Raw genomic sequence first — 25244 nt, 5'->3', positions numbered from 1 at the left:
TCAAACGGGATCGCCGGAAGCGCCGGCGGAGGAAGGGTGCAGTTTCAAATTTGGTGCGCTGGGGGCGTCACCGTCCGACGCGCGGGCACCGGCGCAGCAGCAGCGCAGCAGGATCGCTGGATCTTTCCCGCTGGGAGGTCTGCAGTTGCCCTTGGTTCCGCGCTCCGGGAGGGTGGAGAACAGCTTCCACTCGCACACACCGTCGGACTTGGAGATCTTGAAGAAAGCCTCCCTGGTGCCGAGGGGGATGCGCACCAGGTCACTGTGCCCCTCGGCGCTGTGATTGCTGTCCATGTTGTAGCTCAGCGGGGGGTGGATGGATGCCTGTTTCCTGTGCCGGCAATGACCCTTCAGGATGTTTTGGAATGCCTTTTTAAATTCCTGGTTCGAAGCCGGGTATATGATGGGGTTTATGCAGCTGTTAAAATAGCCGAGCCAAAATGCTATTTTGAAGATAGTCTCTGGAGGTTTGTACGAGGGGAAGAATGAACCTGTGGGAGGAAATTGGGGGGGGTTTGGGGAGAGAAAAAGAAACATTATTTATGGTGTGCCCATGCATTGGTAGCTGAATTTTAATCAGTGGTTCACTGCAGGATGATGTTTCTCCTCTTTTAAAACGACAAGCTACCTGATACACAATCCTCAGTGATGGGTTTGCCAGCTAAAGATGCTGTTTTTATTGGTAGCTAACTTTAATAAGCTGCCGGTCAAGGGTCGCCGTCAACACAAACAAAAAAGGTACTATTCCATTACTTATCGGCACGGAAGCAGGATTTAGAGCACAGCTTTCAAAAGGTAAATTGAAAGCCAAGAGTGGTCATCCTCTCTGCAAGTGCCAGTGATGCAGGTAACGTGCCTAATGGCATTGGATGATGAGCCGGTGTGCAGGGCAGCGAGTTTACGGAGAAAAATCGGTGCACGGTGTAAAAAAAAATAAATAAAATAATTAAAAGGGGATTAAATCAGCAGGAAAAGCTGAAGTCTGAAGGTTACGCCTGGCCTGGAAGGTCTTGGTGAGGATGAGCGCGTGGATAAAGGGAACGTAACTCTCGCAAAGTTGCAAGTCTTCCTTGCAAAACTTCCCGGCCGGTACAAAACTTGGAGAGAGTCTCGCTGCGCCGACTGAAGACTACCCAAGGGCACTTGAGTGGTACTGCGCCATGACCCCAATTATTTTGCGCCCCCGCCTCCCCCCCCCAGGAGTAAGAGAGGAAGAGAGGAGTCGCAGGAAGAAGCTCTTGGAATGTTCTCAGTGAAAATGATCTTGGCAGAAGCCACAACTAAAATGTTTTGCAATACTGTTCAATAAACCTTTTCAAGTGCAAACACGCCTACTTTGATTTCCTCGCTTTGGTGCTTTTTTAAAATATATTTGTTCTTGGGGTGTGGCTGATGATGGTCAGGCACTGTTTGTTTCCCCCTTCTCACTGCCCTCAGGCTAACTTCATTGAATGTGGTGGAGAAATAACTGGGCTAGAGGGGACAGGAAAGGCATCTCCATCCTCATTGGAGGACATGAGTGAACCAGTTGAATTTGTAACTCTTTCGAGTTATCAACAGATCGCATGTAACTCTTTCGAGTACATTCACAGTTCTTGGTTTCCGGGAGTGGGACATGAACCCACAACCTTCTGATTCAAAGGCGAGGGTGCTATGAACTGAGCCACAGCTGACACCTCCAGTTGAATTTGTACTATCATAAATCACCAGGTTACCTAAACTTCATTGTCCACCTGTGATTAATTAGAGACACATCAGTGATTTAACCTGGGAATCTTGTCTGATCTTGTGGTTGAACAGGAGGTGCCTATTGACAGGTTAGGAAATTGAATCCGTAACCTTGTTTAAAGCCTTGTTTGTATCTCTCAAGTAATGTCGTTTGAGTAGGGGTCATCTACTTAAATACTATTCCCTGCAGTTGAGAGTGAGTTCTGAAGGCTGTGTTGCCTGCCTGGTGCCAGGATTCAGGACATCACTTCAGGGCCGGAGAGGACTTTGGAGTGAGAGGGGAAAGATCCAGTTGCCGGAGTCCATGTGGTTACCAATGACTTAGCTAAGACGGAGAAAGAGGTTCTGCTGAGGGAGTATGAACAGCTTGGTGCTAAATTAGAAAGCGGAGCCACAAAGGTGATAATTCCTGGATTTCTGTCTGAGCCACCAGCAAACTAGCAGAGGGTAAATAAGATTAGGGAGTTGAATGTATGGATCAAAGACTGGCATGCGAGAAATGTGTTTCAATTCATGTGACACTGGCACCAGTACTGGGAGCTGGACCATTGGGATTGTCTTCACCTATACAACTGGGACCAATGTCCTGCTGAGTTGTATAACTAGGATTGTAGAGAGGGCTTTAAGCTAAATATTGGGCGGTCCCAGAAGGGGAGATTTGGAAATTTAGAGAGAAACAACAAGGCTCTACAGATTGTCTAGTCTTCTCCTAATTTTCCTGGCCAATACAAAACTTGGATAGAGCTGAACTGGAGTCTCAACACACCGACTGAAGACCATCCAAGAGCACTTGAGTGGTACTGCATTATGACTCCAATTATTTTGCCCCACAGAAGTAAGAGAGAAAGGGATGAGTCACAGGAACAAGTGTTTTTGTGTTCAATTGTTTGGTATGAGCAGCAGTGCAGAGAAATAGCTGGTTTGTGTCTTCTGACTGACCTGCACCAATCTGCAAATGGATTATTCTACAGCAGGGTAGACCTGAAAGTCTGTTGGAGGGAGATAGCATGAGAGAATTTGGATCTACCTTAAAATTCTTCTGTGATTCAGAAATTCAAACGGCAACTTTCTTTTCAAAAAATGTTGAACAAGTAAGATTTCCCAAAGACTCGGCTGAGCTTGGAATATAATTGGTTTTGCGTGTATTGATCCTACACTGCTCTTTAACTAACCTAGATAGCAGAGTCTTGAATTAGTGAGTGGAAATGTAATCTGCAGCAGTAACTGAGTGACAATGTGTGCCTAATGAATCATTGTGTTTTCAAGGTGTTTTGGACGAATAAGTAGACTGTTGATGTTTTAATCTCTGTTGCCTGTCAAATTTAATGGCCTTCATGCTTTCAGATTCAGTTATACAAAGAAGATGTTGCTGCTTTTTTAAATTCTGTGTTTTGAGTTCTTAAAATGGCATTTCAAGATGCTCTACACAACAACAGCGAAAATGTAAAAACAGTATGAACAAAAATAAGAATCTCAGCTGTGTTTGGGGACACAATGTTTGGCAAGCATCAGGGATTGTCTGATGCAATGTCGAGGACCCCTGGTTTATTGTAAATGAATCAGATATAAACGTGTATACTTATGTGAAAAGGGCATTCGCTGACTCATGTGCCAATACTTGCCAAGGCTCCCCTTTTTATTTTGACGACAGCATAAGGATTGCTGTCTCTTTCATGTCAGCCATGGCTCAGTGGTTAGCAACCTTATCTCTGAGTCAGATGGTTCTGGGTTCAAGTTCCAGGCCAGAGCACAAAAATGCATTTGACACTCTAATGCAGGACTGAGGAAGTGCTGCACTGTTGGAGGGGCTGTGTTTCGGACATTACATTGAAGCACTCTCAGATGGATGAAAAGGTCCCATGGCACTTCAAAGAAGAGCAGGAGAGTTCCCCTGGTGTCCTGATGAATATTTGTCCCTCAATCAACACCACAAAAATGAATAAACTGGCCATTACCACATTGCTGTTTGAAGGAGTTTGCTGTGTGCAAATTGGCTGCTGTGTTTCCTACATTACAACAGTAAAGACACTTCAAAAGTATTTCACTGGCTGTAAAGCACTTCGGGACTTTGAGGTCATAAATGCAAATTTTCTCTCTTGGTTAACTTATGAACTGTGCAGGCATTGCTTAAAACCTTTTATATCTTAACCTACCTTTTTTCTTTTAAAATCCAGACATTTTAAATAGCTTCATAAAAGGCAGTGTGTGGAATTGTCACATCATCTCAAAAAATTAAGTTCCAGACTTCCAAATGTTTATCTTTGAACTCTGGTGCTAGTTAGTTTAATTTTATTTTTATTTCACGCTCCATGGAGTAAGAAATTGGATGAAAGCCAAGTTGGGGGAATGGAGGCTGACAGGTAATACCAGCAGCAAGAGACGGACCCAAGAAGTCCCAGTTTGCCACAGTTTCAGTTGTAGATGTGCAAATTTGCAGAATCATGCAGTTCAGATTTAATTCTCCAGTTTTTTTTTGTTCCTAACCTCGGCATCGCTGCTTTGCAAAAGTGACCCTGTGGGTGAAGAGGATGGGGTGAGGGTGGGATGGGGCATTGGGGTGGCAGGGACAGATGGGATGGGGTTGGAGAGGATTGGGGAGGAAACTAAGGCCTCTTATTGATCTTTGTTCAAGTGCTTCTCAGCAGGTTATCCAGGAGTAACCTATTTCACAGGGGAATTGCTGTTTTTTTGATGTGAACTTGAGGAAAAGAGGATGCATGCACTCTCATGAAGGTGATGTAGAAGTATTCCTTGTGCTTAACTTGCCAAAGAGCTTGAATACGTTAACCAGGTGAAGTGGACAACTCATATTGAGGAGGGCAGAAGTTGAAGATGGTTGAATAGTATTCCCATAGGAAGTTAAATGTTATTAGATATGGAGTATAACGTGTGTGGTGGTGACTCCAGTGAGTAGATCATTAAAATTATGCTAATTTGATGCACTAGCAATGGAAAGGTTTAACACACAAAGCACATGAAAGAAGATATAGTTTGGTCATTGATGCCTCTTTCCAACATGTCATCAACCATGAACCATTTGTCATTAAAATATGGATCATAAAACTTGGCAGTTTTTAAAATCATGGTTGGGAAAATTGCCATTTCCGCCCCTCCCCCTATCCATGTCTCCCTATCTCGGAAACCATCAGCAGAGATGTGCAAAAGTGGCCAGGAATAACTTTGTGGCGAGTTGTTGGGGCAGAGGTGGTGGTTGGTGTTTACTCATTGTCCCCTCTCTCATTGTGTAGTCGCATGAGACGACTAACACAATGGGTTCACAGTCATGGAGAGGTGCTCAAAATCAATGGCACAACCAAAAGCAAAACTGAGGTGCTTTATAATTTTATAATGGCCTTGCTCTACCTCATTAGGAGCAGCCACAAAAATTTCTGAACTTAATCACACCAGAACCTGGCAAAACTGGGGAAAAAACAAGCTGTAATGGAACTGAGATTTCAAAGGATTTTTGGACCTCCCAGCGACACGATGTGGCTGGCGATGCTGATTGCATTTGTTGTAACCCCACGAAAGACACTGAGCTCTGACTGTGTGTGAAGAGCCACAATGGTCTGAAATGAGAATACAGATGGTGTGTCTGCCACTAATTAAGGCAAGTTCTACAGAAAGTGGAAGGAGTTCACAAAGTTGGCCGTTTTGGTCAGTCTGCTTTGACAGAGATGGCTGCTAATGAGTGCAAGTCTGGTGCACTGTTTGGTTCAAGCAACAAAGGACAATGGCAGATCCCCAGTCAGGAATCACAAATTATTCCTTCCTTTTAACATGACATGGCCAGGATTTAAGTGACAGAATAATTCAAATCTCTCGTTCCTGCTTGAGGTTGCTGTTTGAGCCTTAGGACCCCTTCCACAATTCTGTCTGTTGTTCCAGGAAAACGGTGACCCTAATTACGATGTTTGGGGTCAGAGACAAGTTTTGGAGATGCACCTTTATATCTATGGTGTCATGAATGTGATAAATGCAGCCTACAATTGTTTTAAATTAAATCTGGAATATTGCTCTGAATTATGTAGACTTGGCAGCACAAAGAGGCCATTCAGCCCAACAGATCAATACCAGTGTTTACACTCCACATGAATCTCCTCCTCTCCTTTCTTCACCTTTCATTCTATTTCTTTCTTCCCCCACATATCTCTTAAATGCAGAGATAAAAACAAAAAGCTAAAAGCTACTGCGGATGCTGGAAATCCAAAACAAAAACATAATTACCTGGAAAAACTCAGCAGGTCTGGCAGCATCGGTGGAGAAGAAATCAGTTAACGTTTCGAGTCTTCATGACCCTTCGGCAGAGCTGAGTACAGTTAGGAGAAAGGTAAAATATAAGCTGGTTTAAGGTGGGAGGGCGGGGGGAGAGAGAAGTTGAGGGTGGGATGATTGTGGAGATAAGCAAGCAGTGATAGGAGCAGATGATGTCACAGACAAAAGGATCAAAGAGGTGTTGAAGGTGGTGATATTATCTAAGAAAAGTGCTAATTAAGAATGGAAGGCAGGATACTCAAGGTACAGCTCTAGTGGGGGTGGGTTGGAAAGACTAACAAAGTTTTAGTTTTAGATTTAAAAATAATGGAAATAGGTGGGAAAAGAAGAATCTATATAAATTATTGAAAAAAAAGGGAGGGGGGAGAAACGGGGTGGGGATGGGGGGAGGGGGAGTTTAAGATCTAAAGTTGTTGAATTCAATATTCAGCCCGGAAGGCTGTAAAGTGCCTAGTCGGAAGATGAGGTGCTGTTCCACCAGTTTGCGTTGGGCTTCACTGGAACAATGCAGCAAGCCAAGGACAGACATGTGGGCAAGAGAACAGGGTGGAGTGTTAAAATGGCAAGCGACAGGGAGGTTTGGGTCTTTCTTGCGGACAGACCGCAGGTGTTCTGCAAAGCGGTCGCCCAGTTTGCGTTTGGTCTCTCCAATGTAGAGGAGACCGCATTGGGAGCAACGAATGCAGTAGACTAAGTTAGGGGAAATGCAAGTGAAATGCTGCTTCACTTGAAAGGAGTGTTTGGGCCCTTGGACGGTGAGGAGAGAGGAAGTGAAGGGGCAGGTGTTGCATCTTCTGCGTGGGCATGGGGAGGTGCCATAGGTGGGGGTTGAGGAGTAGGGGATGATGGAGGAGTGGACCAGGGTGTCCCGGAGGGAACGATCCCTACGGAATGCCGCCGGGGGGGTGAAGGGAAGATGTGTTTGGTGGTGGCATCATGCTGGAGTTGGCGGAAATGGCGGAGGATGATCCTTTGAATGCTGGTGGGGTGATAAGTGAGGACAAGGGGGACCCTATCATGTTTCTGGGAAGGAGGAGAAGGCGTGAGGGCGGATGCGCGGGATATGGGCCGGACACGGTTGAGGGCCCTGTCAACGACCGTGGGTGGAAAACCTCGGTTAAGGAAGAAGGAGGACATGTCAGAGGAGCTGTTTTTGAAGGTAGCGTCATCAGAACAGATGCGACGGAGGCGAAGGAACTGAGAGAATGGGATGGAGTCCTTACAGGAAGCGGGGTGTGAGGAGCTGTAGTCGAGGTAGCTGTGGGAGTCGGTAGGCTTGTAATGGATATTGGTGGACAGTCTATCATCAGAAATTGAGACAGAGAGGTCAAGGAAGGGAAGAGAAGTGTCAGAGATGGACCATGTGAAAATGATGGAGGGGTGGAGATTGGAAGCAAAATTAATAAATTTTTCCAGGTCCCGACGAGAGCATGAAGCAGCACCGAAGTAATCATCGATGTATCGGAGAAAGAGTTGTGGGAGGGGGCCGGAGTAGGACTGGAACAAGGAATGTTCCACATACCCCATAAAGAGACAGGCATAGCTGGGGCCCATGCGGGTACCCATAGCCACACCTTTTATTTGGAGGAAGTGAGAGGAGTTAAAGGAGAAATTGTTCAGTGCGAGAACAAGTTCAGCCAGACGGAGGAGAGTAGTGGTGGATGGGGATTGTTGGGGCCTCTGTTCAAGGAAGAAGCTAAGGGCCCTCAGACCATCCTGGTGGGGGATGGAGGTGTAGAGGGATTGGACATCCATGGTGAAGAGGAAGCGGTTGGGGCCAGGGAACTGGAAATTGTTGATGTGACGTAAGGTGTCAGAGGAATCACGGATGTAGGTGGGAAGGGACTGGACAAGGGGAGAGAGAAGGGAGTCAAGATAACGAGAAATGAGTTCCGTGGGGCAGGAACAGGCTGACAAGATCAGTCTGCCAGGACAGTTCTGTTTGTGGATTTTGGGTAGGAGGTAGAAGCGGGCCGTCCGAGGTTGGGCGACTATCAAGTTGGAAGCTGTGGGAGGAAGATCTCCAGAGGAGATGAGGTCAGTGACAGTCCTGGAAACAATGGCTTGATGTTCCGTGGTGGGGTCATGGTCCAGGGAGAGGTAGGAGGAAGTGTCTGCGAGTTGACGCTCAGCCTCCGCGAGGTAGAGGTCAATGTGCCAGACAACAACAGTACCACCCTTGTCAGCGGGTTTGATGACAATGTTGGGGTTGGACCTGAGAGAACGGAGTGCAGTGAGTTCAGAGAGAGACAGATTAGAATGGGTGAGAGGAGCAGAGAAATTGAGACGGGTAATGTCACGCCGACAGTTCTCAATGAAAAGATCAAGAGAAGGTAAGAATCCAGAGGGAGGGGTCCAGGTGGAGGGAGAATATTGGAGGTGGGTAAAAGGATCCGTTGAACGGGGAGAGGACTCCTGCCCAAAGAAGTGAGCACGGAGACGAAGACGGCGGAAGAAGAGTTCAGCATCATGCCGAGCCCGAAATTCATTGAGATGAGGGTGTAAGGGTATGAAGCTAAGTCCTTTGCTGAGCACTGAACGTTCAGCATCGGAGAGGGGAAGGTCAGGGGGTATAGTGAATACGCGGCTGGGGCTGGGATTGGAAGATGGGGTGGGGACGGAGGGACAAGCAGGGGTGGAGGGTCCCAGATGGGTGTTGGTCGATGAGTTGTTGGAGCTTGCGTTCCTTAGCACTTGAGAGAAAGAGAAAAAGTTTCTTGTTGAGGCGACGGATGAGGTGAAGAATAAAATGAAACTGGGCCTCTTAAATGCCCTTTGAGTATTTGCCTCAACCACTCCAGGTGGCGCTAAGTTTTATCTGAGTAGTTATTAATAAACATAGATCAATAAAGAATACTGATCTTTGCTACTGTTTAACTGTCTTAAATAAACCAGCTCTTGTGTGAATGCTTCCAAAAAACAGCTTATCACCCTTTTGATTTTTTTTGCTGTATTGCATAAGATTAGTTATGATCAGCTTGAATCTCCTTTGTTCTCTGATGGGTACAAGAAGCACAGAATTACAATGCAGTCTGCAATTTGCTGAAGACAACAATGAAAGGGGACACCCTCTCTGTTCTAACTAAATGTGCAGTGGTTCTTGAACAATGCCAAGCTATAATTACATCTGCTGTTAAACTGAGAAAGCAATAAATGCTAGCTCAAACTGATACAAAAAACACACATGAAGTCAAACTCATTTCACCTCAATTGAAGGGGAAGATGAGAAGTGCACAAATTTTCAGATAATTAGCCATAGTCCACAAAGGACTGAAGGTATCTCTCTCCATTTGAGAGAGACAATTGGTCATACAGCTTGAGAGGGGCCACTCTGCACGTGTGGGCAAGACAAGGAGGCAGGCCTCCAAGAACTACCACTGCCAGTATGTGGATTGAACCTGTGCCATTGGCACCATTCTGCATCACCGTCGACCCATTTAACCAAATGAGCTCACCCAACATCACCAAGTTTTCAGTTAGTGGCCCTTTTTTTTACATTTAAAATCTGCATGGACAAAGCAGAAATTTCTTCAACCTAAATTTAAGTAACTTGTCGGGAATCAGCATGTGGCTGCATAGGAAACAGGAGAGGGCTGTGAATTTTAACTGGCTGGGAACCCATGAAAGCACACACTTTGTCTACATTTTCATCCAAATCTCTCTCATCCCATTCTGCATCAAGTCCTGCTTTACCCATCACCACTGTGCTCGCTGACCTGCATTGGCTCCTGGTCCTGTAATACTGAAATTTGACAATTTTCATCCTTCACTGCCTGACCCTTCACTACATCTGTAGCCTCCTCCAGCTACCCAACCCTTCGGGAATGCCGAGCTCCTCCAATTCTCGACCCAGTGCATCTTATGCTCCCTTGCCCTGTAGTATAGGCCATGCCCTAAACTCTATGGGCTTTGTAATGAAGTATTGTATAGCTTTGTAATTCCCTCCCTAAACCCCTCAATTGCTCCAACTCTCTATATCTCCGTCTCCATTTAAGACCTACTTTTAAAACTTAGGCTAAGTGTTTAGTCATCTTTCCTGACAGTCTATGTTAAAAGCAATATAGATCAAGTTGTTGTTACTACAGCATCCCTGTCATCAGAAGTTAGTTTTCGTTTGAATTTCCTCTGCTGTACTTTTTAGTGAGCCTGTTGGGAAGACTCAAGCCACTGTTTTCAGTCCCCACTCCAAATTGCATTCCCTTGCTATCCTCTCCCTGGCAACAGTCTGAGATTAAGCCATCCTGTTCACAATGTGGTGTCACCTTTGACCCTGAGATGAGCTTCTGAACTCGTATTCGTGCCATTGCTAAGACCGTCTATTTCCACTTTCATAACATTGCCTGACCTCACTCCACCTCAGCTCATGTTCTGCTGAAACCCTCATTCATGCCCTTGCTAGCTCTAGAGTTGACTATACCAAAGCACCCCAGGCTGGTCTCCCACATTCTCCCCTCTGTAAACTTCGGTTCACCTAAAACCCTACTGCATGTGTCTTAACTTCCAGCAATTCCCGTTCCCCTATCACGCCCATGCTAACTGGCCTACATTGACTCCTGGTCAAGCAACACCCAAATTTTACAATTCTCATCATTGTTTTCAAATCCCTCTATGGCCTCAACCCGTCCCAACTATCCTCCAATCCCACATCTCCACGAGAAATCTACGGTCCTCTAATTCTGGCTTCTTGTGTATTTCCAATTATAATTGCTCCAACATTGGTGGCCGTGCCTTGAGTTGCCTAAGCCCCAGGCTCTGGAATACCCTCCCTACACCTCTCTGCCTCTCGATCTCACTTTCCTCCTTTAAGATGCTCCTTAAAATGACCTCTTTGAACAAGCTTTTAATCACCTGACCTAATAATGTCTGTAAGTGTGGCTTGGTATCATACTTTGCTGTATAATGCTCCTATGAACAATCTTGTGATGTTTTAATACATTAAAGGTGTTATATAAACATGAACTATTGTTGTTGATGTATTGATACAAATTTGTAACTTTGCAAATTTAATGCAGCCATTAACCAAGTTAAAGTGTATTTAAAACGTTGCAGACAGAGTGTATGCAAGTATATTAATGGTCATCCTAAAAATAGCATCTGGAAGGATCAGGTACACTTTATTTGCTTTTAACCCCACATTCGATCCTGCATAAACTCCAGATAGTAAGATTATTTTGACTGGAGCATTCAGACTCTCAGATGTCCAAGATAATGTTCGGAAACCATTCCAAAGCATCTTAAAAGTATCTGACAGCCATTCTCGTTTTGACATGTTTTTGCAACATTCATTGTGAAGGGTCCTGGAATTATTGAGTTCAAAATGAACACACACACTCCAGGAACTGATTGCACAAACCTACCGTACCTTATTTATTTTTCAATAAATCTTGCTAGCAATCTCTGCTTATATCCATATGTGTCAGACCAAACTTATAAACCAACATGTGTTATCATCAGTCATTCGTCTCTTCAAATGATTGCGAAACATGTAGGTTATTGCACCACAAGTGTTGCTGATCTTAATTCAGATACAAGCTTTCTCTCCAATAAAAATGTTAACTCGTGTTTGATTTATCTTTCTGTTGTTTCCCTGCGTCACGGTTGTTCTGGAAGTTTTGCACCGTGTTAACTAATGATTCTTAATGTTTGGTGCGATGTCGTGTCTGCACACCAAGGAGTAGGGCTTCTGCCTTGGCTGCAATTGGCAATTCCTCAAACTTGCGGACACTGAAATCTAGTTGGCCCATTCACTTAATCTATCAACATCTTTGCTTCTGGTCTGATAAAAGGAAAATACTGCAGATGCTTGAAATCTGAACTAAAAGCAAAAATGCAAGAAAAACTCAGCCGGCCTGACAGCATCTGTGGAGGGAGAAACAGAGCTAACGTTTTGAGTCCGTATGACCTGTCTGCTCTGAAGAAGGGTCACGCAGACTTCAAACATTAAGTCTGTTTCTCTCTCCACAGATGCTGTCAGGCCTGCTGAGTTTTTCCAGCATTTTCTGTTTTTATTTGCTTATGTCTGCTCTTCTTCCAATGCCAGTCATCTTGGAAAAACTTGAATATGTGGACTTTCTATTCCTTTATCTAAGTCCCAAATAAATTAAGTGAGTAATTGCAGTCCCAGCACAAATCGTTGATGGACACCCCCACATGCTGCCAACTGGAGTACTTGCTCATTATCATTATTCTGTCTCCTTTCACTCAGCTAATTTTCTCACCAGGTCAATAATTTTTGGCAGATTTGTGCTTCAGAAGATAAATATGAGATGAGGAAGGATATTAGTCCCATTGTTGTTTTACCGTCCCAACCAGAGTTATGCCAGGATGTTGAAGAGAAGGGAGAAGAGAGACATCTCCAGGTGTAATATGGATGGAATATTTCCAGAATTGCACTAAGTGGGTAAAATGGAGCCTTGCCTGCTGATGAAAATGGCGGGTTTTCACGCCGTATCGTCCTGAGCCCGCCTCATTATTTATTCACTCATGTGAAACATGCCGTTTCCATAGCGAGCAGGCTCTCATTCGCCCGCCCACCATCACCCTGGTCTTTAAAAGGCAGCCACCAGCAAAGCGCTTGTCGCCAGCAGCTCACCACCCCTGCCTGGGAGACATGGCCAGTAAAGGAAAACGGATTGCAGCCCCCGCACCCCCCGGCTTTAATGACAGGTTCCTCGAGCGATTGCAGGATGCCGTGGAGACCCGTCGGGATGTGCTCTACCCCCACTCTGGCCGCAGGATGGGCAGCAAAGTCACTAACCCGGCTCGGGAGGTGGTGGCAACAGTGGTCAGCGCACATGCCCTGCAGAGGACGACAGCCACCCAGTGCCGCAAAAGGATGAATGATCTCCTTCGTTCCGCCAGGGTAAGTCACTCTTTTCATCACTCCCAACTCTCACACTCACAAACCCATCACACATCCACAGGGCCCTCACTCACTGCCAGTGCAAGGGACATCACCATTCACTCTTTCACACACACTGTCCTCATCTCGTCCATAGGACCACTCACCGCCCACACAGACCAGGCATATTTATCATCTGGCCCAGCAGGCACCCTGATACTCTCCCCATCTCTATCCACGCAGGACAAACTGGCTCACAACAGGAGGGGAAGGTCACAGACAGCTGGAGGGATGCTGGAGATCAAAGTTCTGACAGAATTCGAAAACAGCCATCCAGGTGGCCGATGATGACCGGGAGTGGTTCCCTGCTGAGCGTGAGGTCGGCGCTGCTCTACCAAGTGAGGATCCAGCAGTCCAACATCCATCAGGCAACCATGCCATGAGTGATGTGTCCCCTTTCAAGGCCACTGCCATGCACTAATTATCTCCCCTTGCATTCGCAGGCACATCTGGCAAACAGCCGACAGAGTCCATGACCCAGGGCCTCCAATCAAGCAACAAAGAAATCTCCTGAGGAGGAACCTGAAGGCACCCTCCCTGAAGTCCTGTCACAGCGCTCACACCCTCCGCCAGCGCAGAGACACACACCTCGGTGGAATCTAGCTTTAGAGTAGCCTCGGGATCAAAATCTGGTGAGCACATTGCACTTTCTGATCCACATCAGGCGGAGGCAGGGACTTCCCAGATCCGCGGCACTCGGAGGGCTGCTGGAGGTTAAAACGTTTCTGAGTCCGAGTCAGATGACGAGCCTCTGGACTCGGTCATGCCACAGTTGCTGGAGCTGCAAAGGCAAGCTAGGGAACATCAGGAAGGGATGTCCACTGCACTCCTCAGATTGCAAGGCACAATGGAGGAGTCCGTCCGTCTTCAGGTCGAGGTGATAGCACCGGCATTGCAATGCACCAAGGTCAACCCTGGCAGGATGGTGGCCGCCATGGAGACCTTAGTCCAGGACGTCACTGCTACATGGGCATAACACCATTGCTGATGCCATAGTTAGCCTCCAACAGAGGGGTGCGGGGCAGCTCAATCTCACTCCAGCTACCCCTTCCGCTCACAAAGTCAGCCAGGGACCCTCGGGCCCCCATCGGGAGGATCATCAGCAGGTGTACGCTCTGGGGCCAGGTGATTCTGGGAGTGACAGGCCCATCCGAATCCCATCTTCCTGAGGCCTCCATAGCTTCAGCTTCACAGGCCGAGGAGGGTGCCACTGCCACATAGCAGCACCCCAAAAGTAGGCCGGGGCCCTCCAAGTCTCAGCCTACCAGAGGATGCCTACCAAAGTCATCACAATCAGGGCATCACAGTCAGCAGGCTGCCTCCACCTCCACTGTGGATGTCCGGGGAGCAACAAGGCGTAGCAGTAGGGTTAGGGCAGTTAAGGCAAAGTAGTTGCACGGCCTGGGCTTGGGTGTTGATCATTTGTACATATTGTTCACTGTTGTCAATAAACTCCTAAGAATGTCATCCTGTCTGTGGCTCCTTGTTCTGGTGAGCAGTGTTCTTGTCAGTCAGATGTGAAACCTTTCTGTACAAGATAAAAGGCAGATGTCTCAGTCCAGGGCCTCTTCCCTGTGCTTTGTGCAGCCTTCAGACCACAGTGATGGTCCAGCCTCGCACGTCCTGGGAACATTACTGATGCCTGCACCTCGGCGGTGCTGGTTATTGCTGCCAGAATGTAGTGGGCAGGCGTCACCGAGTTCTCTCATTCTCTGTGTGCTCTCTGCACTTTTAAGGTGGGGCTGGCCCCCATCACACCAGCATCTGCGACCAGTGATGCTGTGCACCAGCTCCTGAAGGGCTGAGGTGCTGAAGGTGGACACAGCATCAGATGCGTCTAAAGTTTCAGAGCCTCCAGCAGTGACTGCTACATGGCCAATGTTGGCGAGGAGATTGTACAATGTGTGCAGCCCAACTGCTCTGGGGTCCAATAAAGTGATGGCGGACTCAAAGTCTGTGCCGGAGGGGGAGGTGGTGGGGGTGGGGTGGGGGGGGGGGGAAGTTATGGAGCGTTTGGTGGCCCTTTGGTGCCTCTGCATTGCTTGCACAGGCGGGCAGGCTAGGAGCCCGACCCCAATCATATCACTGTGGGTGCACCTGATCTGTCTTAGTTGCAGAGAGGCATGGTCAGTTTGTACAGGTGCCCCTAATGTGTGGCCACTTCTCTCGCTTACCCTGCCCCCCACCTCAATTGTCTGTGCGTGGGATGCATTCAGGATGCTGCCATCCCCAGCCTGCCCCGATCAGCGGTCGCCTCTGAGGCTGGCCAGCAATTGCCCCCGGACACCTCCTCCCGCGCCCCCCCCACACAACCCCCCCCCCCCACCACCTCCCGCCACCTTCAGTCACCTCTGGGGCCTGGCATCAGTTGGCCCAGTGCCCCTGAGGCCAGTAAACAACAGACGAACTGTGGAGGACGCTGCTGCTCACCCACCTCAGCTCAGTGAAGGCCGCCGAGTGCACGTCACCTGCGTGCTGTTGCGAAACATGTCGGCGTGCTTTCCCGCCGACATGGACGGATGATACAGTGGGGTTCCAAGAGTCTGGCAGGATGGCTTTTTAATTATATGCTCTGTAGAATTAGGTCTCTGCTGACCGATGGTGGGAAACGTGGCCCACCATCAGCGGGCTGAGCAGATGATCGCGACCAGCCTTCACGCATTTGTGAAGCATGTCGCGCCATATTTTCCGGGCCTGCTGCTTATCACGCCCACTGCCAGTGGGCTTGGAAAATTCCACCCTATATGCTCACCAAATATAAAGCATTGCAAGTGTAGCTGCCCATTTAGAAAGGCCTGATACTGAAATATAGCTGAGGCATTAATGTGATTCCTTGTCAAGACACGATCCATTCAATCCATTGACTCTTGGGCTAGTTTCTAATTATAGCCAGAGAATGCTTGTTGAATCATCATCCCACTACAGCTTAATTGAGTTTGGTGGTGTGGGCAAGAAATCTATATCTCCAGCCTGATCTCTACTTTCGGAGGGCTGGGATATCATGAAGGAAATGAGAAAACTGAGATATGCAAATTTGAAGGAAATGATTAAGAAATAATCTTGACAAGCTGTGATAAATTTGTTTGTTGCAGATAGATTTCAGTTCCAGAGATCAGTAAGGTTACTGCTTACTGATCTTATGCACATCTTATTTTGCATCTATTTGTATGATCATTGAAAAACCAGAGGCGCAACAGTAATACCCCATTCTAAGTGGATGTGTCTTGACAAGGAATTATCTTTATGTGTCAGCCATAGTTCAGACTCACACCTTTCTCATACCCCATTGTGACTGAAAGTGGATTTTCTTGTCTTTGTAATATCTACTTCTTAAATCTCTTCAAAGGAAGGCCTGATGAAATCTTGGTGAAATGTGACTTGATACAAACTAAGCAGCTGCTTTATTTCACACTTGAGGTGAACAAAAGAACACCAGAACAAAAACAAAATTACCTGGAAAAACTCAGCAGGTCTGGCAGCATCGGTGGAGAAGAAATCAGTTGACGTTTCGAGTCTTCACGACCCTTTGGCAGAACTGAGTATAGTTAGGAGAAAGGTGAAATATAAGCTGGTTTAAGGTGGGGGGGCGGGGGGAGAGAGAAGTTGAGGGTGTGGTGATTGTGGAGATAAGCAAGCAGTGATAGGAGCAGATAATCAAAAGATGTCACAGACAAAAGGATCAAAGAGGTGTTGAAGGTGGTGATATTTGTCTAAGAAAAGTGCTAATTAAGAATGGAAGACAGGACACTCAAGGTACAGCTCTAGTGGGGGTGGGGTGGAAAGACTAACAAAGTATTAGTTTTAGATTTAAAAATAATGGAAATAGGTGGGAAAAGAAGAATCTATATAAATTATTGAAAAAAAAGGGGAAGGGGGAGAAACGGGGTGGGGATGGGGGGAGGGGGAGTTTAAGATCTAAAGTTGTTGAATTCAATATTCAGCCCGAAGGCTGTAAAGTGCCTAGTCGGAAGATGAGGTGCTGTTCCTCCAGTTTGCGTTGGGCTTCACTGGAACAATGCAGCAAGCCAAGGACAGACATGTGGGCAAGAGAACAGGGTGGAGTGTTAAAATGGCAAGCGACAGGGAGGTTTGGGTCTTTCTTGCGGACAGACCGCAGGTGTTCTGCAAAGCGGTCGCCCAGTTTGCGTTTGGTCTCTCCAATGTAGAGGAGACCGCATTGGGAGCAACGAATGCAGTAGACTAAGTTAGGGGAAATGCAAGTGAAATGCTGCTTCACTTGAAAGGAGTGTTTGGGCCCTTGGACGGTGAGGAGAGAGGAAGTGAAGGGGCAGGTGTTGCATCTTCTGCATGGGCATGGGGAGGTGCCATAGGTGGGGGTTGAGGAGTAGGGGATGATGGAGGAGTGGACCAGGGTGTCCCAGAGGGAACGATCCCTACGGAATGCCGTCGGGGGGGTGAAGGGAAGATGTGTTTGGTGGTGGCATCATGCTGGAGTTGGCGGAAATGGCGGAGGATGATCCTTTGAATGCGGAGGCTGGTGGGGTGATAAGTGAGGACAAGGGGGACCCTATCATGTTTCTGGGAAGGAGGAGAAAGCGTGAGGGAGGATGCGCGGGATATGGGCCGGACACGGTTGAGGGCCCTGTCAACGACCGTGGGTGGAAAACCTCGGTTAAGGAAGAAGGAGGACATGTCAGAGGAGCTGTTTTTGAAGGTAGCGTCATCAGAACAGATGCGACGGAGGCGAAGGAACTGAGAGAATGGGATGGAGTCCTTACAGGAAGCGGGGTGTGAGGAGCTGTAGTCGAGGTAGCTGTGGGAGTCGGTAGGCTTGTAATGGATATTGGTGGACAGTCTATCATCAGAAATTGAGACAGAGAGGTCAAGGAAGGGAAGAGAAGTGTCAGAGATGGACCATGTGAAAATGATGGAGGGGTGGAGATTGGAAGCAAAATTAATAAATTTTTCCCGGTCCCGACGAGAGCATGAAGCAGTACCGAAGTAATCATCGATATACCGGAGAAAGAGTTGTGGGAGGGGGCCGGAGTAGGACTGGAACAAGGAATGTTCCACATACCCCATAAAGAGACAGGCATAGCTGGGGCCCATGCGGGTACCCATAGCCACACCTTTTATTTGGAGGAAGTGAGAGGAGTTAAAGGAGAAATTGTTCAGTGTGAGAACAAGTTCAGCCAGACGGAGGAGAGTAGTGGTGGATGGGGATTGTTGGGGCCTCTGTTCAAGGAAGAAGCTAAGGGCCCTCAGACCATCCTGGTGGGGGATGGAGGTGTAGAGGGATTGGACATCCATGGTGAAGAGGAAGCGGTTGGGGCCAGGGAACTGGAAATTGTTGATGTGACGTAAGGTGTCAGAGGAATCACGGATGTAGGTGGGAAGGGACTGGACAAGGGGAGAGAGAAGGGAGTCAAGATAACGAGAAATGAGTTCCGTGGGGCAGGAACAGGCTGACACGATCGGTCTGCCAGGACAGTTCTGTTTGTGGATTTTGGGTAGGAGGTAGAAGCGGGCCGTCCGAGGTTGGGCGACTATCAAGTTGGAAGCTGTGGGAGGAAGATCTCCAGAGGAGATGAGGTCAGTGACAGTCCTGGAAACAATGGCTTGATGTTCTGTGGTGGGGTCTTGGTCCAGGGAGAGGTAGGAGGAAGTGTCTGCGAGTTGACGCTCAGCCTCTGCGAGGTAGAGGTCAATGCGCCAGACAACAACAGTACCACCCTTGTCAGCGTGTTTGATGACAATGTTGGGGTTGGACCTGAGAGGACGGAGTTCAGTGAGTTCACCAAATATGATTGGATGCAATTCCAGATGAAACAGAATAAAGAACATGCTGTGTTTCCTGACAGGGAGCTCTATTCTAGCTCGTCTCCAGCGATTCTTATATCTTTTTGACTTCATGCTTCCATTTGTAGCTTTCCTGATGCAAAAGCCACTCTTTCCCCTTGTGTCCGAGTCGCTGTTTAAAAGTGACAAAAGGCTTGCGAGTGCAATGGATGTGATGATTTTGTTGACTTCTGAGACTGCCTAAAAAATTTCTAACAATGTCAGTCCATGTGGAAACATTGCGTCTAGCTCTTGGCATTTTAACTATCGGCTACCAGTCTTTTTTAACTTGGCTCAATACGCTCTGTTTGTAACAACGCATATTAATCCAAAGTTGGAGGAATTTTTAACCCAAATCTTTTCTGTGGCAAAATACACACAAATAAAAGCCCAAAACATAACTTGCCTATTTTAAATCATAAAGAAATGGCAAAACACAGACTGAAAATTAAATAATGACAGTCAGATAAAAGGTAGAGATTCAAACTAATGAAAACAATTTAGCAAATTTATCAAAAGAACTGCCAATGTGTCAAGTGAGTTTCCGGCAACACTAAGGAGGCAAAACCCCTGGAATTATTTAAGAGACTGCTGAAAACCACAATGAGGAGGTCTTGTGGGGCAATGGGCAGTGTCCCTGCCTCTGAGCCAAAAGTTCTGGGTTTGAATCCTACTCCAGGGCCAGATTTTTCCCTCGTTGGGCGGGCTCGGCGGGAGCAGTTGGGAAGCATTTCACGCGGGCGGGCCAATTAAGCCCCGCCCTGCGTGGATCGCGAGTGGCAGCGCTGAGCGCTACCTGTGTGGGCGGCAGGAGAGCGGGTCTGGCACACAGTTCATGCTTGTGCGTGAAAGAGCGCTTCAATCTCCCTGAGGCACGGAGCTGTCTCAGGGAGATTGAAGCGTTTTTTAAAAAAAAATCAATAAAGGCAATAAAAATTTAATGAAACATGTCCCCTCATGTGACTGTGTCACATGAGATGGGACATGTTTTTAATGTCAAAAGAAAGTCTTCATTTAATTTGTATTAGCTTTAGGAAACCTCATCCCGCTCGTGGATGAGGTTTACTAAAAAATGTAAAGGCCGCTTGGCCTTTTCGCCTGCCCGCCAACCGTTAGGTTGGACGGGCAGCGTAGATTTAAAGTTAATCAGCTCGTTAATGGCCTGAATAGGCCTTTCAATTAACGGCGGGCGCGCAGCCAACTCCGGCATGCACCCGCCGAATGAAATATCGTGCGAGTGTGCGATGACGTTGGGACACGCATCGTATTAAACTCGTGTGTGTCGGGCACGTGCCCGCATGCCGAACGTAAAATTCTGGCCCAGGACATGATGGCCATGGGAGTTGAGTGCATAATGTGGCCAAACAGGTTGACTATCAACCTGTAAATCCTTCCAATATGTCTATGGCAGACGGTAAGATGGGAGAGTCTCCTGGTCAGCCATGTTTGATGCGGAGTGGTGGTCCCTCAAACTGAAGCCTCTGCTGGCAGGCTAGTGACCTGTTCCAGGAGAAACTGAGAAGTGGAAACAGACATAAGCATGTGCTTTGTCGGCCTCGCGCATCACTAGATGCGGGAAAGTCTCTAAGTCTAAGAGAGGCGTGATTTGGTGGGAATGGGGAGAACTGTCAGTTCTCTCTTTATGAGCTTAAATGGGCTGAATGACCCAACCCACCTCTGCATATTTAAAGCCTTGCACTAATAATAAAACTGACTGGGAAGTGATGCCTCTTGCAAAATCGAGGCTTTAACTCTGGAGTAGCTGAGTAATTTTTGCCTTTCAGCAGAGCATTTCTCAATGCAGTCAGCTGCCTGAGCGCATTCAGCATTCGCAGGAATTGAACTTCTACGCTGTTTTCCTTTTCAAGACCTTTTTCCACATGACAAGTTTTTTTTTTCAAAAATTGAGAAGGTCAAAGGTCCAGAGGTAGAACATCAGAATAAGAAAGGGGACTGCAGGGATGTAAAAATTCATTAACACTGAGTATGATTTTTGTCGAAAAAGAAAGCTTTGAAGTAGGCGACAGATCTCTTCAATTTATGGAAAAGCACTGAGGTTGATGAGCACTGAATAATCATACCATTTCCATGAAAGGGCATCATTTTCTCTTGAATGGGGGAAGTGTCAATAAACCTTTTACGTTGCAGAATTTTATGACCGCCATTCAAAATAGTAGGCGAGTGTTATTTTGAAGGTTGAATTGGTTACCAAAACAATAGCTAATCATTTTGCAGCTGTAATGATGATCACTTCTTTCAACTGACTAAAAAGGCACCTCGTGGTAGAACTGATGAATCCTGTTTAATCCAGGTCCATTAGCAAAAATCACGATTCATCCCCAAGGCTCAATTTCCCAACAGTATAAAACTCCATCACAAATGATGACAACGGAACAACTTGCATTGGTATAATGTCTTTTAAAGTACTGAAACGTCCCAAGGCGCTTGACAGGAGTGTTACCAAACAAGATGGTGAGGTTCGAACTCCCATCCCCTGGATTAAATATCAGTTTCCAGGTGCAACAAGTGGTTAAGTTGCTGGCTGCTTGCATGGCCCCTCTGACTGATCTTAATGTCTGTTCCAGCTTGTTAAATATATATTTTTAATGCAGTACCAACAGGCTATTGGAAAGTGTAATTCAGCAACACCTGCTCTTTGTAAATATTTTAGTTGGGTTTGGTTGTTAAAGAAGCTGTTGTACAGAAGTTGAACAGGAGCTGAAAATAATTGGCTTGCTACTTCCAAATTATCACATGAAATTCTTGCATCTTTTGCTTGAATGCCCTATAAACATTTTGATATTTAGAAATGTTGATCTTTGCTGCGAGTACTAACTGCATAGAATCCAAAATATCATATCTGACCCAGTGTATCTGTATCAGTAGTAATTTTTCAATTGGAATTATCAACCCACATCTTTTCATGTCTCCCTTTTCTAGTAACCCACTGAAGTATTACAAGTTCACTGCAGAGACATAAATAATTTCTAACATGGCTCTTTGTGCTGATTCTTGTTGCTTGTCTTTCATTTTTTTTCAACGTCCTGTTTAATTTTCAGAATTGCAATTTATGACCTGGCGATCTTGCTCTGTACCAGTGAATAAAAGTCCCAATTTTTTTTCAAGCCTTTCTTGATGTCTCTTGCTTGGCAACTGTTTAGCGATCTTCACTATATCCTTTCCATGGCTGAAGTTCTAAGTTTGCATTAAAAACTTATTTTTCCTTTTTTTGTCAACTCTCGTTCCACGCAACACTGCACAATTTTCTCTCCTTTTGGCAATGAAAAAATCCATAATAATTCTGAAAAAACCCATTCAGGATGGGACCAAGTGCCCGTAGGCATAGAAATAAATAAATACTCCATTCTCACATTCTACCAGGGTCTTTTTCAGTAAAGCTCACATCCAGGGGGAGATATGCCCATGTTCCTCTCTTCAGAATCACTTGAAATAATTATTTTTATGAAAAAAAGATGGAATGAATTTTATTGCAGCAGACGCTTTGTGTTCCAGGTCATTAAATCCACTAGTTGCTTCTTTGCACCATTATTCAACCTAACAGTGATGCCAGAGCTTTATCTGTTCAGGTTCTTCACTTTCCTTTCTGCTTCAGGCAGTTTGGCTTTCATTTAAAAAAAATTCAAACTCCTCTCCTCCATCCTCTGTTTTCTCGCTCTCGCTCTCTCTCGCTCTCTCCCTCTCACACACACACCAGTGTTTATTTTTCACTTTCTTCTCTTGTTCCTGCTAAACCTCAATTACATCATTTTCTCACTTGCTATCCTCATTCTGTTGCAATGAATTCGTCCAACATTTTTTTCCCCGATAACTCATTCTTTCCCGGAATGTCCAAGCTTTTGAAAATCCTTAGCTCCCTTTCTTCCTACGCTATTGTATTACGACTTTCTAACTTACTCACTATATTCTGCCAACATTAGTGGTGCTTGCACTATGGGTCTCCCCTTGATATTCATTTATTAATATAAAAGTGCAATTCTTTTCATCTCTATATAAGAGACCTCACCAAATAAAAAGGAAGAACTAAGAGCTTGAACTATCCTTTCTGACTGAGCTCCATTTACCCATCCCTTGAGTTTTAGGAGGAACTGACCCCATGTGGATTGCTAGCATTTTCTGTTAATGTTTGACATTTCCACCATTTCAAGTTTTCATTTCTGTCTGGACTCATGGGGAAACTGCACTTTGGAGCTGCAGAATGAGTCTCAGAATCAGTAAGCCAAAGATTTGCTGTTTTTCTTTAAAAGATAAGGGCTGAGCCTTGATGGGCCAAGTTACTTTACATTATTTCTGTTTGGTTATTGGAAACTACTTTGCTCAAGAAGTCATTTGTCTTGAAATTAAGCGATACAAATCTAAAAATGAAGTGATGTTCACTTCTGCTGACCACTGAGTTTGTATTTTGTCTTCAAATCTGCTGCCTGTCCCTTAACTTGCACCAAGTCTCGTTCACCCGTCTCCCCCATTCCCTGTCATCCTTGTACTTTGTGCAGTACATTGGCTCCCAGCTAAGCAATGCCTCGATTTTAAAATTACCTTTTTGTTTTCAAATCTGTCCATAGCCTCCCCCCCCACCCCCTCCATAACTCCTCCCAGCCTGAGAACTGTTGGGAGGTATCTGAACTCACCTGATTCTGGTCTGTTGAGCATCCCAGATTTTCAGCTGCCTCAGGCCCAAAGTCCTGGAATTCTGCCACCCCCACCCTCCCCCCCCACGACAAAACCCCCTTGCCTTTCTACCTCTATTTACTCCTTACAAATGATCCTTTCCAGCAAGCTTTTGGTCTCCTGCACCAATATATTCTCATGAGGCTTGGTGTCAAAATGTTGCTTCACAACACTCCAGTCAAGCACTTGGATGTTCTATTGCATTAAAGGCACATTATACGCCTAGTAATAAGTTGACCTGCGCTGCTTCGAAGTTGCCCGACTCTTTAAATGCTAATTTTCATAACAGTAACTGATGTCTGAATGTTGCTGAAATGATCGTGTTGTGCCCTCTCCTATCCCGCAGAGATTATTTGGTCAGACAGTCTACCAGACACACACACAATGTACCCCACCATTTAAAACAAAAAAGGCTATTGTAAACATCTCTGTGACCTGCAAGCGCTCACAAAGTTTGTGTTTTCTGATGAAATTACGGCACTTTCTGTCTCTCCGTTTATCTGCTTCGAAACAGGCGCGTTAACAGATAACCGGGGGAGATGCAAGGTTTGGACCCATTGAATTGTTAGCCTAAGGTTACGGTAAGAAAAGTGCAGTTTCCCCCTGTCACAGTCAACGAATAATTTTCAGGCCAAAGAAGATGCCAACACGCAAAACTTCAGTATTTAGCCAACCACTCGAAAGCTACAAATCTGACTTTTGAATGAAATCGCTTCTTACCCAACGGGAGAACTATAAAGAATGGGAGCCAGCAGAGTATGAAGCCTCCCACCACAATTCCCAATGTCTTGGCGGCTTTCTTCTCTCTGGAAAACTTGAGGAGTAAGACTGAGAAGTGGGTTCTAAGCTGAGTCCCTTTGGTTCTGGGGTTGGGCTCGGAGGGTCTGGGCGAACTGTCTGGCCGTGCATTTTTGCGGTGGATTCGCAAGGTCACTTCATCCGCCTGTGACCTCTCTCTCTTCTTCCCGGCTTTCAAGCTCCTGGTCTCCCTCTTGGCCACGATGTAGACCCGGCAGTACATGATGAGAATGATGGTCAGGGGCACGTAGAACGACCCGAAGGCTGAAAATAAGACGTAGCCGGGCTCCTCTGTGACTTTGCAGATAGTTTCGTCTTTCGGGGTCGGTTCTTTCCAGCCGAAGAGCGGACCAATGGATATCACCAGAGCCAGTAGCCAAACCACAACCAGAGTCAGGAGCCCCCTCCTCTCAGTCATGATGGTCGGGTGCCTCACCGGATAGCTGACTCCGATATATCGGTCTATGGATATCACGCACAGGCTCATGATAGAGGCCGTGGAGCAAAGGACATCCATTGCTGCCCAGACATTGCAGAAGACCCGACCAAACGCCCAGTGCCTGAGGATCTCCAAGGTGGCCGAGAAGGGTAGCACTGTGCAGCTCAGGAGCAGGTCGGCGATGGCCAGGTTGACGATGAAATAGTTGGTGACCGTCTGAAGGTGCCGGTGACAGGCCACGGACAGGATGACCAAGATGTTGCCCAGGATGGCGAACAGGATGAAAAAGCCAAGGACGATGCCCAGGGCGACAGCTCTGCTCAGATTCACGGGGTAATGGCAAGTGGAGCAGTTCACAATCAGCACCGAAGTCTTATTTTCAGAAACGAAGCCCATTTTTCAGCCTCCCTCCCCCTGTTACTGATGTCCAAGCGAGGGTTGAAGATTGGAGTTGGGCAGTCCCAGTGAAAGGACCTGTTGCTCCAACAGGTTATGGCTCTGAATGTTGGCTCGTTCACAAGTGGCCAGGAACCTGTGGGTGTTTTTTTGGTTGTGTCTGTACCTGGGCGAGGAATTGACAATCTCCTTGCTTCTCTCTCTCTCTCTCTCTCTCCCTCC

General features: G+C 46.5%; 1 protein-coding gene across 1 annotated transcript; it reads right to left on the bottom strand.

Annotated features, from left to right (window-relative positions):
* adra1aa (adrenoceptor alpha 1Aa) lies at positions 1–25022 on the bottom strand. The gene is made up of 2 exons (XM_078565299.1): positions 24110–25022; positions 1–491 (listed from the first exon to the last, which is right to left on the bottom strand). Exons 1-2 carry the CDS (start codon positions 25020–25022, stop codon positions 1–3), a joined length of 1404 nt encoding a protein of 467 aa, XP_078421425.1.
* Positions 25023–25244: the final 222 nt, after the last annotated feature.

This window comes from Cetorhinus maximus, chromosome 20, assembly GCF_964194155.1.
Source record: "Cetorhinus maximus chromosome 20, sCetMax3.hap1.1, whole genome shotgun sequence".
Classification (NCBI taxonomy): Eukaryota; Metazoa; Chordata; class Chondrichthyes; order Lamniformes; family Cetorhinidae; genus Cetorhinus; species Cetorhinus maximus.
This window is presented reverse-complemented; position numbering and strand designations above follow the sequence as displayed.

Bases quoted from the DNA above. Each gene is read 5' to 3' on its own strand.
- adra1aa (XM_078565299.1), bottom strand. From the start codon at position 25,022: ATGGGCTTCGTTTCTGAAAATAAGACTTCGGTGCTGATTGTGAACTGC. The intron at 492-24,109 runs GTAAGAAGCGAT...TTCCTCCCACAG, and splicing joins CTTTATAGTTCTCCCGTTGG to GTTCATTCTTCCCCTCGTAC.